Raw genomic sequence first — 15,843 nt, 5'->3', positions numbered from 1 at the left:
TACAAATAGTATGGGTTATTGGGAAGTATACAGACGTTTCAGGGGGATTTTTTTCTGGAAGTGAGAGGGGGGGGGTCGGGGGTTTCGCGGGGGGATCTTTCCATGGAGGAAGTTTTTATGGGGGAAGGGACATTGCTATGAAGGGGGCGCCGTATTTCCCAGCATTATTTTAAAAAAAGATTAGAAATAAAATAAAAAAACAAGTTTTCAACTGAAAACTTTTCAACATCAAAACTTAAAGGAATAGAAACTATTACGTATATGATTGGGTTAACTCCCTAGTCAATACCTCGCTCTTTATGCCAAAGTTTTTTAGTACTTTCATAAGAGCTATTCGTTCTAATTAACGGCCTTTGTGATTAAGGGGTCATTCTTACAGAATTGGAAAAAAATTCAAACTTTAGCGTAAAGAGTGACATATTAACTAGGGGGCGAACCCCCTAATATTCATAATAAAAATATAAAAATATAGAAATTCGTTACGTAAGTTAATTCGTAAGTTACGCATATTTATTACTAATAAAAACTTTCATAACAAAATTAAACAACTTTCGAGAAAGCCATTTAGCCAAAAAAGTAAAATTAATATGCAAATTTTGTTTTAATTATTCATGTACGGAGAGCCAAAATCAAAATCTACATTATTTCAAAAACGTTCAAAAACTAAATAAAAAAATAAGTTTTTTTTAACTGAAAGTGAGGAGCGGCATTAAAACTTAAAACGAACAGAAATTATTCCGTATATGAAAGGGGCTGTCCCCTCCTTAACGACTTGCTCTTTAAGCTAAAGTGTTTTATTGTTTTAAAAAATAAAGTTTTGAGACAGAATCAAACTTTAGCGTAAAGAGCGAGGCGTTGAGGAGGGGACAGCCCCTTACATATACAGAATAATTTCTGTTCGTTTTAAGTTTTAATGTCGCTCCTTACTTTCAATTAAATTTTCATTAAATTTTATCATCAGCACGTCTACCAGAAAGGGTGTCAGCCCTTAACTAAGCTTGGTCGGTCTTACGAGTAAATTTCATAGTTGTGCTTTTCAGTCCCAAGACGGAATGTTTTGCCTAGATTTTTATGATGTCTCAACGCCATAGACGTTTCGTTATGGAACCAGGGGTTAAGTAAGGTTTTGTCATATTCCCGTAGATATGGATTATTTTGCTTTATCTTAAAGAAAAATGCAAATGCTTTAAGAGAAGAAGGTACCGAATGAAAAGGTGAATCCTTTCTAGACTTAGATTATGCCAGATGATTTGAGCATCCTAAAATAAGTTCTAAGCAAAAAGGAATTTTAGGAGATTCTGAGAGCTAGTATGAGAATAGGCTTAAAATTTTTGTTAGTAAGACTAAGTTTCGTAGAGTATGATTAAATGAAGGTGAAGAGGTGATGTTGAGTAACGAAAAAAAAACGGTCAAACTTTATTCACTTGGGTAGCATTATTAATAAAGATGGTGGATCCATTGAAGATAGTGTAAAATAGCCAAGCTGCAGGATCGCAGTTGAGAAAGTTTGAAAGAAGAGGAAGATAAGCCACCAAATTAAGATTAGAATATTCAAAGCCATAGTAATAACATTATTCAAGTATGGCTCTGAAGTGTGGGTGAAGTATGATATGCTAAGGGACATATCACCTTGCCTTACACTTAATTCCTTTTAGAGCTTTAGAGTTCGCCAGACCTAAAGTGCTCTTGTTTTGCTGACTCCCAGGTAGACCTCCATTGCCTTTTCTCCTACTCCTAGTCGAGATTGTATTAAATAAACTGGATGGACGTGACCCTGAGAGTTAAGCTCTTCATCTCAAGTGGTTTGGGACTCTTCTTGAGAAATAGAGTTGATGTGTTTTTGTTCGGGAGTTAAGCTTCGGCATCTTCTTGGAATGTCCTCTTGTCTAATAATAGATTGTGCTATGACTGTCACTGAAGATGGAACAGTTTTCTTCTCAAATTTTGTAAGCTAGCACCATGTTGCTTCGCATGCATCTGTAGACCATGAGGTAGCTTTGATTGTTTGGGGCGGTTCCATGTGAATTTGTCTTTTGGCTTCTCACATGCTTAGTTTCTCGCCTCTGAACGTTTTGGTGAATCTTACGTCTTTCCTGGTAGAAGGGCCAGTAAGGCACATGCCAAAATCAAAATGGGGTCCGACAAGAGCTTTCTTTAATTTTATAAATATTTTTACCTTTTGGCTATTGATGGTCCATTTTATCAGACCCTGGCTTACATCTACACTAGAAACTACCTGATCAGCATGCCTGTGGAAATTCAAGTAATTGATGATTTTTTCAATGCCCCTTTCTTCTTCTCTGCTTACTAAATTCCCCCTTGTTTAAGTGATGATATTGTAAAACAAACGGGTAGTCATTGATTGTTGGGTCCAAGGTAAAATGTAAAGCATTTGATTTAATGAATTGCAGGTGCCAGTCTTGAGCACAAAACTGTAGCCTGTCGTTGTTACGTTGGATGTTCTGTGGGTTCGCAATACCAAAACCTTAGCATCATAAGTGAAAAAATGCATATTATTATCCGTATACTTGAAAATATTGTTGATGTAGACCAGGACAAGGGTTGGACTTAGTACTGCTCCCTTCAGTACCCCACTTAATAATGTTGCTTCATATGAAGAGATTGGCTGGTTTCCCGTCTCGAAAGAGCAGCCTTTCTGCTTAGTGAGGAAGTTAATTAGCCAGTCTATCATAGCTGGATTAAACCCCCATCAGATAGTTTGGAGTGTAATCACCAGTGGAGTAGTTTGATGGAGGCCTTATCTTGATCCAGCAACAGTAATTCAACTAGGTCAACTAATCTCCAATCTACTGGTAACTCTCTAGAAGCATAATATTTTATCGTGTAATTTTGCTCATGTATCGGTTACAGTGGAGGATAGGCTTACGATCCAACATTTTTAGGACGACACTGAAAACACCCCACAAACCCCACTCCCTCCTCCCTCCGTTCTGGTACTGTTTTAGCTCCAGGTGCCTCCCCCTTCTATGTCCAATCCCAGCTGGTTCATTCTCCTCCCTTTACTCCGCCCCCGGATGCCCTGTTTTCCCCACCATCTGTAATGGACGGATCCGAGCTCACCCCCTCCCCCCCGTAACAAGCTAGGACCGGTTGTTTAGAGCCGGCGATGTGCTTTGTTTGCATAATGGATCATGCGGTTGTGATCTGGGAAACCCACTTCACTGTTCTTCTCTTCAAATTTTCTCAACTTGCCAGAAGCCTAATAACACCAGCCTCACAAAAAGGACAAAGATTAAAGAATACCTTTCATCTGATTTTCACTACTAAAGTTTTTCTACGCTAACCCTGAAAGTCTCAACCCCGATAAGGTAGTTGAAGTAGAAACCCTAGCACGCATCCTTAAGTCAACTGTACTGATGGTAACAGAAGTCCACCGCCAAAACATTGATCTTCTAAATATCAATGGTTTTAATAAATATTTTAAGCTTAGACCAGACGATCATCCCCTGGGAAATAGAGGCAGTGGCGTAGGAAGTTTGCCAAGCAGAAAACTGTACGGGTTGGGTTTTCGAGTGGGGAGCTTTGGGTGAGGAGCTATTTAGTTTCATACTTGTAAAAAGGTTAAGAACACTTATGTTGCAGTCTTAGCCTTGCCTCTTTAATTAGGATCTTTGGGGAAAAAACTTGTAAAATTGAGGGGTGGGGAGCTCTAAGCAGGGAGCTGTGTGTTGGCAATTTTTGGGATGGTGAGCTGTGTATAAATTATTGACTCAATTAGTCGGGTCTTTGGAACATTTTCGAGTGCACCTATTTGTAAACATAAAATAAAGGTATTCACTCATATAAATATAAATTTTCAACAATTCCTTGTTGTATCTAGTATGGTACTATAAATAATCTCCATCACACCTTCAATTTTTTTATAATAATAAGTATTATTTTAGGGTTACCATGTTTATTTTCCTAAAACCGTCTATCTATTTCTACTATTAATTGTTTTTATACAATTACATTTTTTTTTCTAGGAAAATCTATGGTTTGACATTGGAATGCTTTTTGTGCTAATTGCTGCCTTTAGGTTAGTTGCGTTTCTCGCACTGCTTGGAAAAACTTACAGAAAAGGATAACTGTTCCTCTATTTTATACCTATTTTGTATTTATATTACTAAATAATGTTTTACTTAAAGTGTTTATCTTTGTATAAACTTAGCCAAGATAAATTATCTTCAGCAGCAGCAGCAGCAGCAGGATTTCGGACCTTTCTTGACAGTAGATGTCACTTAGGTCCCCATTCAATGGTTTCTCAAAATATCACATTAGAAAGTTGAAAAAGTAAGTAAGGGGTAAATTGTCACTATAATTTTACACTGCACTTATATTCAAGATGCACCAAATTTAAGTAGCAAACTGGACTATATCTTCTTATCTGCTCCTATGTCTTGTAAAAACTGCACTACAAGTCGACAAATTTGCATATTAATTTTATCATCAGCCATGCCTCCCAAAAGTAGATCTAAATTGGGGCACATAGAATTCTGTGCAAATAACTTTGCTAAATATTGTCTCTGATGTTGATAATTATCACAATCTAGTAGAACATGCATAATTATCTCTTCATTGTTGCAATGTTTGCAATGTTCGTCTTCTCCAAAGAATCTTGCACGATAGGATTGAACCCCTGCATGTTGAGATCTTAGACGAAAGATGATAACCCCTTCATTTCTTGTTAGTTTCTCATATATTTTTAGTTTGTGGCTTCTTGTGGTTTTGCAAGTGACAAAGTAATTACCTGACAAGTTCCTATTTTCTTCAAAGGAGAACTTATCTAGGCTCCTTATCACTTTTTCAATCATCTTAACTTCCTTAGGGGAGTCACACTTACTAAAGGGGCCTGCCATTTTGGTGGTCTGCTTTGCAGCTCTGTCTGCTCTTTCATTACCATCAATCCCAACATGAGCTGGCACCCATTGTAGAATGACTTTATGGTTTTTACATGCGGATGTAAACGCAGAATAGCAGGCAGTTACTTCCCTAAATGACATCCTGTCTCTAATTACACTGTTGATGGCATCTATGGAGGCTTTACAATCTGAACATATAACAATATTAGGATAGCTCTGCAGATTGGTTCCTATATATTCAAAAGCCTTCTTTATAGCAATAATTTCTGCTTGGAATACTGATGTTTCATTTGGTAACTTGAATTGGTTTGTAATTTGCAGCTGTGGGAATACAAATGCAGCCCCAACTAGTGTGTCTTGTCCAGTTTTTGATCCATCTGTATATATATGTAAGAAGTCATGGTAGAAAATTGCCATGTGTAACTTAAAGCAGATTGCAAGATTATACTGAGACATTTCACCAATATTATTTACACACTCAAGATGGCTTTGTTCCCAAGGCGGTAATGGCGGGTTATCTGGGACCTTTAACATATCAGTTATTTTTAAACTGTGGACAAATTGAGAGCACAGTTGAATAGCTCGTTCAAAGATATGTATTTGATTACGTTTATTTTGACTGTTGGCTGTGATAAAGGCGCCTGGTTTTACTATTCTTGATTTTACTGGGTGTGTTTTCTCAGCAGTCCACAGTTTCTTAATATATTTCAATACTGCAGTACTTCTTCTTGTTTCCAAATCCTCGAGGCCACTCTCTGATAACAGGAATGGTATTGGTGTGGTATTTCTTGCTCCAAAGGAAATCCTCAGAGCTGAATTCTGTATGGTATTGAGTCTTTTAAGTGTTGATTGTGGAGCTGATTGGTATATTGTTGCAGCATATTCAAGCTTTGGTGTAATGTATTTTTTAAAAAACTCTATCTGGAATTTGGCTCTGCTGCCCCAAGAGATCCTTGTGAATGATTTCATGACATTTAGTCTTCTGATACATGCTGCTTTAGTGTAATCTATGTGGGGATTCCAATTTAGATTCCTATCAATAATACAGCCTAGAAACTTCATTTGATTAACATATTCGATTTTCCTGCCACCTAAAGTCAATGTTGGAGCAATGACAGCAGTTATGTCATTATCAATTTTACCCACTGTTCTGTTTAGCAGCTCTAAACTTGCCTTAGCCTTTTCTGCTTCAGTGAGAAGAGGATTGCTATTATATATCATAGGTGGGTTATTGGTTTTTGGATAGGGTTTGTTCATCATGTGTCTAAGGAATGGATAAACTTTGTTTGCTGGAGTCTTGAAATCAAGATGCTCCAGAAATTCTCTCATACTTTTGTTTTTTGCTGCTGAAACTGATTTTTTAAATTTTGCATACGATTTTTTCAATTCAATAAGATTGGGTAAGGTAGTTGCAGCACTGTATATTCTGGCTTTTTTCTTAAAATATTTTTTTGACTCTTCACACTCTCAATTCCACCAAATGCTGCTTTTTACCTTTTTATCAACCTTTCCAGTAAAAGGCATAGACATCTTTGCAGCGTCTAATAATTTATCCTGAAATAGGAGAATTCTAGTATCAATAGACGTATCTGTGGTCAAAATGTTTTTAATGTGAACTTGATTCTGATTATCTTTAAAAAATGACAAGTTATCTCTTTTTATATGAAACCTATATCCATTGCCATGATTTGTTGAAGGTGATCTGCAATTAAATTGTCTATTTGACTCTATTGCTAAATGGATAGGAGAATGGTCACTAAACAGTAATGTTTGAGGTCGGATACAAATGGATATAATGCTTGCCATACTTGGGCTGGCCATAATCAGGTCAATTGTAATTTCAACTTGGGATAGAGGATCACATCTGGTGGGGAGCCCTTTGGGTGTTATGAGGCAGATGTTGATTTCCAGCAGCAACTTTTCCAAGCTTCTTCCAGATGACAAGTGTGACTATCCAGAAGTAAGTCACACTTGCACCATACTTTACTATGGGCATTAAAATCACCAATATAATCAGATCCTCATTGCTTGGTACTAGATTGTATAGCTTTTTTTATCAAATCACCAACAATGGGATTGTTCCCACTGGAGTTGTAGACATTGAATACATTTAAAAGCCTGCCATCATCTAGTGTTATTTTACAGCCAACAAGTTCCATGCTCCATTGACAGTTTTCTTCCATATCAACCTCAATATTAGTAAAGTAAATGTTATTTTGTAAGCAAATTATAACTCCTCCTTTGGTTCCATTAGTTCTATCTCTCCTGATAACGTTATATTTCTAAAATTCATTCTTATATGTGGTTGTAGCCAAGTTTCCTGGATACAGATTATATCTATAGTGTTTTCCTAGCAGTGGTCAAGAATAATATCCTTTTTTTCTTTTCTTATAGATTGAGCATTCCAAGACATTATTTTAAGGACCATGATGCATATCTAATGAAGCATTATTAAGCAGACAAACACTCGAAATCTTTTGTTGATTAAGGGAGCCTAAATTTAGTTCTTCTACCAACTTACAGAGCTTTTCAATACGAACTGGTAGGCTTAGGCTTGATAAATTCATAAGATCTGGGCTGCATAATAGGCTTATTACTAACTTTTCAGCTCCTTCTGTTTTGGATAATTTTACAAGTCTGTCAGTGATTTGGCTTTGTGGGGTATGCACATCAGAAAAGCTTTTATAAGCTATCTGTGCCATACGGAACCCAATTTGATATTTTTCAGCTACTTGGAGGATTCCTTGGTTTTGCTGCCTTACTGGGCACCAATTGGATGTTGATGAGTGACTTCCATTACAATTGGCACACATGTATGCTTTTGGTCTGATTTCAGGGTCTATTGTTTTAAGTGGGCACAGGTTTGACGGGTGTTTCTCTGAGTACCTCAAACATATTGACTCTTTAGCTCTACATTCTTTATGAGTGTGTCCATATTTCTGGCACTTGTGACACTGGAGGACTCTTCAATAATAATGGTATACCTCCCTTTTTCTTCCAAAGCACCAGATATTTGGTGGTAGGGTCCTACCCTCAAAAATAATTAATACTGCAAGGCTATCTTCAAGTTTTTTAGATTCCTTATTGTATCTTTTCTGTCTTATAGCATCTTTCACAGTTGTTGGGGTTTGTAAGCTCTCCTTGATTTCCTCTATGGATAAGTTAAGAGGGATACATTTAATTATTCCTCTTACTATAGGTTGAATTTCTTTTTGTCTTTATGGTGATGTTGCAGAGTGTGCTGGTAGATAAAATCTTTTCAACCTCATCTTCACCTTATAGATATAAAAGCATGTTCCTTCTTTCTTTCTTAACTTCAAGCTCAAATTTGGAATTCTTCAATATTGTTTGGATTGATTTTGCAATTTCATAATCAGGAGGGAAGTATTTTCCATTTTCCTCTATGATAATTTCTAATAACACTTTATAATATTCTTGTTCTGGGATGATGCTCTGTGTACCTTTGTTGATGTAATTTGCTTCAGGTGTTGCAGATTTCCTTTGCTTACACTTTGCAGCTGGACCGATTTCACTTTCGGGGGACAAGTCTTTCCTTTTTGTGCCAATGTTAGGATTCTGCCCTAGTCATGGTAAAACTAATCTATTTTCATGCACAATAATTTCTTATATTTCCAATGGATTTCCAGCTGTTCTGTGCTCTTCATCACTGTCATAAGAGGGTAAAGCTGGATAGTACTCTTCATTGAGCTTGTTTTTGGGATTTGTTGTTGTTGTTGGGATGGTGTAGTTAGGATAAGTGGGAGGTAAAACATAACTATGAGGGACAGAGCTAGGGATATGACTCGTAGTTACACATGTTTGAGTTGAGCTCCTTTGAATATCAGCTGGAGTAAAAATTGTTACACTTTGTCCATTGGGGAGGATACCAATTAGAGGTTGAGTGTAAGGGGGGTGGAAATTTTGGGTGGGACCAGGTAAAACCTGGTCAGGTAGCTGAAACATTCAGCTAAAATCACAAATGTCAATTTTTATTTATTAAATAGTCAAAAATTTTTTAAGAAAATCCAAACAATCACCAATACTCACAAGAAAATTGTAACTTGAAGAAAAAGATCTTTTATCCAACCGGTTTAATCTTTTCTTCCCTCATCAATTATCTTCAAATCTGGAAGCATGAATATTTTATACCTAATTACATTGTTGCCAATAAGGTAAACCACTATCCTTCGACAGAAACGAAGAGTACGAAATAAAACGTATATAAATAAATAAAAAACTAAAATAAGGATGATTTTCAACTAGTGAAAAAAAAAAATGAAAAGACAAAGCAAATATTCAGGCAAAGACTTCCTTTAAGCCGTCCCCAGCGCTCAAAAAGACTTTTACGAATGTTTTAGAAGTTTTATTCAGGTTTCAGTTTTTTTGAATTTAGACCGAAATGGCAGTATCCTTTGAGAATAATAAAACTGAATCAAAAGTCGCAAAGATGTTTACTTTTGGAAATAGTTAATTTGGTTATTTCTTGTAGACTAGACTGTATTGTGATCTTTTTGTTGTTGTTGCTGAAAGTATGGTGTATAAAACTACACTGTTCAAGGTCCATATTGTTTTCAGTGAAGCGCAAATGAACTGTCTTTTAAAGGTTCTGAAAGGACGGAAGTCCAATTTTTGTTTGTTGTATTTTTTTTTGTTTCTATTTTAACTCGTTTATTTATTATAATTTCCGTTTCACCAAAATCCCTACCGTACAAAGCGGATAGATAATATTTTCGCCATTTGTTGGCCCCATTTTAGGAAACCTGATTTTTTTTCCCTTCTTCTTTCTTTTTTTTTCGTCTATATTGGAGGTCTCTTAGCCCGAAGACTGAAATATATAAGTTTTGAGCAAATCAGGAAAACAAGTTTTTGACCTCTTTTTTAGTTTAATTTGGTGAGAACTGTGTCCTGGAATAATTTTTGTTTATTAGGATCTTCTTGATCCAATTGATTCTAGTTGTAAATTGTAACTAATACTGGTTTTCTGCCTGTATTCATGCCTTTTAGCCCCCCTCCCCCCTCCCGATACAAACTGTTTCATCCTTTTGACCTAGAGCCCAATCTTATAAATTTTCTACCAAACAAGCATTCCAGAGTAAGCAAGCCCCTCTATCCATTATGAAACCTAAGTTTAAGCCATTAGCACTTTGCGTCATTTACGGTCCTTGGCCTCGAGGTTGTTGCGGTCTATCTATGTTTGGAGGTGTATCTATTAGACGTTTTAACTACTTTGAGCATATTGGCCATTTTATAATTTTGATCCGCCGTTTTTGGGGCTAGGGAGGGGCTGAGTAACCAAAAACGGAACGACAGCGGGGGGAGGAATAGATAACTCATTTGACTCTTAAAAAGGGCACTAGAATTTTCGATTTCGAATTAAATGAGCCACCTCTAGGGTTTTTACGAACAAACCTTCCATATGAAATGGTCGGGGGGGGGGGAATTGTCAGTTGCAGGAATATTGCTTTTAACCTAGGCAGCATTATAACGCAAAATTTTAATCAACTCGAAATTATTGTCTTTCTTTTCGATTGCAAAGTTCATGCAATAACCATATGTCTATTGAAGCTAAAATATCGATCTACATAAAAAATCTTTTCATGTATAGTAAAGACCGTGACACACCATTTGAGACGCCACAGAGTCGGCTCACTACTATCACTGAAGCCGGTAGATTACAGGATTTGTCCTATCGCTAGCGAGTGCAATTTACGGTAATCATTTCAGTAAGTCATAACATTCTACCTTTGTGGTGACACACCGGCACGTCTGAACATTTTGTGTCGTGAATTTCCGATATTTTTTTTGCACCACCGCTGATGTCCAGCATGGTTTTGGACACCTTAACCCCAATACTGTCTACGTAACGATGGTAAACTCTCTTCCTTTGGCTAGCCAAATTTAAAAATACTCGTAATTTCAAATGAACCAAAACTCCAATTCATTCCTGACTATCGATGCTGTTTTAAAGAGTTTTCTGCTTTCGTTTTCAAAATACAGCATGAACCTGTGTTGCCACTTATACAACATTTTGTGATATAATACCGCAATTTGGAGAGAAATGCCCCACTTTTTTCTGATTGTACTGCCTATCGGAATTATACCGCGAAATGACTTTGATCAGTGTATTTATACCGCGAAATAACTTTTCTCACTGAATTTATGCCAAGTAATGTCACCGTACGGTAAAAATGACAAATTTTTGCTCTCTACTTCTAATGACATATGGCTGGATAGATTATTGCGGTACTCGCGAAAATTCCAACTAGTAATTAACGTGCTTCCAAGAGCAAATATTTTACAGATCAGTCAGGTGCCTGAATGAAAGTTATTTTCAACCATGTATATGGTAAAGGTGTACAGGTACTACAAAACAGAGTGACTACTATACTAGAATTGAGTAAATAAGTAGTCTCGGGCTGTCCTATCTTTCTTCTTTTGGGCATTACCTTTCCACTTTTACAGCCCAATAGTATACATATAGTAAACAGTATACAGTAAACAGTATACAGTAAAAGAAGTTCATGTAAGTATGTGTGAAATTCAGAGTGCAGAACAATGGTTAAGAAATGAAAATACTATTTCATTTAGAACTTAATACTGTATTCAAACATAGGCTAACATTCATTCCAAAAATTTAGAAATTTATCTATTTTTTTATTTTTACTTGGTTTCTTATGGCATATCATTCCTTCAAATCAAATGTAAATGCAAAGTTGCTGTTCAGAGGAAGCAAGTTATAAGCCACCTATTCCTTCTTGTAGCCTAGGCTGTTTCATGGTTCCGTTGGGCAGCCTATCTGTAACGTTTACTGTCAGGGGTTAATGAAAAAAAAAGGATTGCTTCGTCTTCTTAGACTCTGCCACTTTTTCCACTTTTTCTGCCACTTGTTCATCACTTTTTCCAAAAACGAAAAGGAGACCACTATTGAAACAAGGCTTGTCTCATTTCTTGTTGAACATCATATATCCTATTCGGTAACTGTCAACTTGTTGAAGTTCGTGAAAGGTAAGCCTTGGCCGAATTTGCTGAGCCATGCTAGTCTGATTAGAATAAAACCAACCAACATTGCTCAACAGGCTCTGGCTTTTCACTTTCATGAAGAGCTTCTTGTCAATCTAAAAACTAACCTTTTCTCAGTGCATATTGACGCGATAATCGATCAGTCTATAACCAAACAACTCTGTTTGTGTCAGTTTCTGTAATTTCATAATGGAGTTGGTTGGAGGGACGGACTATATTAAGAAGACGGGCGTTCCCATACAGAACTAGATTGGAGATGGCACCACTAATGGAAATAAATCATTTGGTCAAAAGGTTTGTTGAAGAAAAATGACCATGGGCTACAGTTGTGAAATTTATCTATCATTAATATGCCCTGTTTGCAAGTCATAATTATAAATAAAAAATCTAAGAGTCTGGAATATTTATGCAAAAATTTTTGCAATCACTTTTAACACAGTGCAAAATGAGAAGATGCATATAGGAATAAATATATCTGAGTCTTCACTCAGGTGGAACAACACATTATTCCTTGTTTTGGCTTCCACCTGTTGGATTTCATTTGAAAACTCGACAAGTATTATTATTGAGTTGTGTGATACTCACACGGTGTATTGGGACTCTTGTTATTAAATATCTTCCACATGAGATCATCAAACCAATACTAGATTCTTTTCGCTTCTCTGAAAAGATAAAGGACTTCCTCTATTTACTCACCCCTCTAGTTACGAGCTAAGAGTTCCTAGTCATCAGTAATTCTTTTAGTACTATACCTCTAGCATTTGGAATAAAGAAAAGATGGACCAGGAATGGCAGTTCCTATCGAGTGTAACTTTATCTGAAGGTTTGATTCTTAAAAATTTAGACGACTATGACATAGTAGTGTATTGGTGTCATATCCTTACACTAAAATCTGCAACTGGAAAAGTAATGTTTCTAAACGTTTCAAAATTGATACGATACTTTTTTCATTACCAATATCAAATGTCATTGCCGAGCGCCTTTTTTTGTTTTTTAGAGGAAGTCAAAACTGACATGCAGAATCATCTTAGTTCAATAATTCGTTAGCAAAATCATCTTAGTTAATTAAAACATCAGCAGATTCATTTGCTAACTCTTTCGTTGAAATTAAAAGCGGAGTGTAGTCTGAACCGTCAGCAAAAAGGTAGGTCAAGCCATGACAGGGGAGGGGGCTAGAACTGACTCTTGTTAAGCGTGTACTTGAAGTGAACGGTAAAGTAGCCTCAAGTGACAGCACTGCTGTGAATCAAAATGTTTTGTATAGTGCGGCCAATGTAGGTCTTAACGAGCATGACCACGCTATCTGATACCAAGTGACCCATCTCTGCCTGTATGAATGATTCCTTTTTACGTTTTAGTATCTTTAATATAATAATTGTCATTAAAATCTAGTCCTAACCAAAGTAACGCTCTTTTACTAGCCATTTCGTTTTCTATTTTTCCATCTATTTTTTTTAGACAATGCCACATCTCAGGGTCATTATACATTATTTCTCCCATAAAAGCTGCAAGAGCTACTTTTGGCATAAAAAATGTCCTTAAACAAACCACAAGCCCTGTAAGTGCACATGAAGCTGGATGCAATATTTTCGAGCCTAGTTCTCATGTCTCCAAATACCTTCATAATTTGGTTTCGATCAGTCATTTGAACTAGGGTTTGTCCCGGTTATGGAGTCGAGCTTCGGTAAAGACAGGGGGAGGGGGGTTGAAGAAATAAAGTTTCAAACTATTATGTCTTGAGCACTTATATAGATAAGGGTGTCACTACCCTCTTTGCTTTGGGGCGAGGGAAGGAATAAAAACATGCAGACAAATCAAAAACCGAACCTTGCCGGGGATTTTTTAAGCAAGTAAAGAATATGCTCTCTCGAAAAGTTGTAGAAAGGCATCACTACAAAATGTATTATTCTTTTCATTAATTTTTTGAAATATATTTTAAGGAAGTAAGTTGTGTAAAAACTGCTTCTGTAGCGCAAAGGGTCTAAAATTAAAAAAGGAAAAAAATAAGCATCTTTTTCGAGAATGTCGTTTTGCATATTTGCTGAGCCAGTAAAATCTTTTCAGTCTAGAATTCTTGTCTTTTGGAGGGCCTCAAACTGTCTACTTTCTTAAAAGAAAAAATTTGGCGGAAGACTGGAAGTGTAGACTGGCAAATTGGTCTCTTTTTTTTCGTTTTCAAGGCCGGTATATCAGAGGATACAAAAATAGAAAAAGGGACAAAAACGAAAGTATAAACAGTATTCCTGAAAAAAGCGCCAAAAATGAAACAAATATTGATTAATAAATTTTTAATCTAATTTAAAAAAGAAAAGAGTAGATTATCCTGCTTCCAATTTTCTAGAGAACGGATGGTCCGAACAAGCTATTAATGACGAGGAACGGATGAGAGTGCCAGAAAGTGGGAAAAAGATATGAATATATCATTGGAGACTATTTTTACCTTTTTTATATGGGGTGGATATCTGGGGGATGTCTCTTTTCACCTTTATTCTACCTTTCTTGTTCAAACTCCATAGCAAAATCTACCACTTAAAAAAATATAATAAAGAATAGTATCTGTTTGCTAGAAAAGTAGCAAGGAATTAATTGCTTTTAAAAAATAAGTTTTTTTTTAAACTAGTGACGACGTATTTGCATTGCGGGTGCCAAAGTATACCGTAAAAGTATACCGTGTTTCGGTAGAAAGGATACCGCAAAAACACCGCTTTTTTCATCGACCGGTATTGCTTTTTTATGAGGCAAGTGGCAGCAATAGTATCTAATAGTGTTGGGCGATAATTTGATCAAACGATATATCGAAATATCGATATTTTTACTTTCGATATTCGATAATCGATATATCGATTTCGATATTTCTGATCAGTTTTTATTCAGATTAACTCTTGGTTTTGCAAAGTTAAAAAAAAATTGGGTACTTATCTGTTAGCCACTACACACTTGAGAATCTGAATCTATAAAATCATACAACAACCGGTTTATTGCTGTTTGTATACGGAGACAATTAGCTTCGATTCAGTGGAAAACTACATTGTAGCTATGTTTTAATAAATATTTAGTTGGTATTTTGGTTTATTTAGGTTAGGTTACTTATTGCATGCAGCCCCGCTATACTTAACCCCCCCCCCACCCTCCCCCTAGGGTGCCAAAATACAGCCCAAATTATGTATATGATTGATTATTTTATATGATGATTTTTTTTACATATGAAAAAAGATGATTGATATCGAATCTACACGGGCCAAAATTAATCCTTCTCTCCTTTGGCGTTTTCTGTCCTCTAAAAGCGATGAGTCTTTATCCGCATCTGCTATCCCTGATTCTGAATGGTACGCATATTATAGATTCAATATATATTATTATATTATTATTATTTTATCCTATCTATTTCCCAAGCATATCGGTTGTTTCTACCCCGTACCTGTAGATCCAAATTCTCGAATGTGTACAGGCTGATAGAAAAGTACCAACAATTATAATAAAAGTATATTTTGCACATTTTTTTTAAACTTTGAATAATAGAAAATCAAGCAATAAGAACAAACTTTGATTACAAGAGTGAATATCATAGAAATCTTAGACTTTAAATTACTCGGGCTCAAGATAAAGAAAGATGACCTACTGACTACTTTTGACTATTCAAACTCAGCAACATGTCATGTTATTTCCCTGAGCATTTGTTCTACCTTTCAGTGATTAAATAAAAAAAAAAGAAAACAGGTTTTTTCAACTGAAAGTAAGGTTCAGCATTGAAACTTAAAACGAACAGAAATTATTCCGTATATGAGAGGGATGCCCTTCATATACGTTTTTTCTAGTATTTTAAAAACAAGCTTCTTATTCTAATTAAATAGCCCTTGTGTTTCAGAAGTTGTTTTTAAATAATTGGAACTCTTTAAAGGAGGGGGTAACTGCCCTCTCATACGGTATGATTTCTTTTTGTTTCAAGTTTCAATATGTCTCC

At 36.0% G+C, this 15,843-nt stretch overlaps 2 protein-coding genes across 2 annotated transcripts in view; one reads left to right on the top strand and one right to left on the bottom strand.

Moving 5' to 3' along the window:
* w (eye pigment precursor family transporter white) overlaps positions 1-4,147 on the top strand; it is a 45,138-nt gene extending 40,991 nt beyond the window's left edge. Inside the window, exon 11 of the mRNA XM_089107900.1 lies at positions 3,987-4,147. Coding sequence (XP_088964026.1) covers positions 3,987-4,088 — 102 coding nt within the window. The 3' untranslated portion in view covers positions 4,089-4,147. The remainder of the gene's footprint in view (positions 1-3,986) is intronic.
* Positions 4,148-4,373: 226 nt separating this feature from the next.
* LOC148956383 (uncharacterized) lies at positions 4,374-6,191 on the bottom strand. Its single transcript, XM_089090606.1, has one exon. The coding sequence runs from the start codon at positions 6,189-6,191 to the stop codon at positions 4,374-4,376; it is 1,818 nt and encodes a 605-aa protein (XP_088946732.1).
* Between the last annotated feature and the right edge of the window lie 9,652 nt (positions 6,192-15,843).

The sequence above is a fragment of the Artemia sp. Qi Xiang Cuo genome, chromosome 1 (genome assembly GCF_049724085.1).
Source record: "Artemia sp. Qi Xiang Cuo chromosome 1, ASM4972408v1, whole genome shotgun sequence".
In the NCBI taxonomy this organism is placed as follows: domain Eukaryota; kingdom Metazoa; phylum Arthropoda; class Branchiopoda; order Anostraca; family Artemiidae; genus Artemia; species Artemia sp. Qi Xiang Cuo.
Note: the sequence above shows the minus strand (reverse complement) of the source record. Positions and strands in the feature narration are given on the sequence as shown.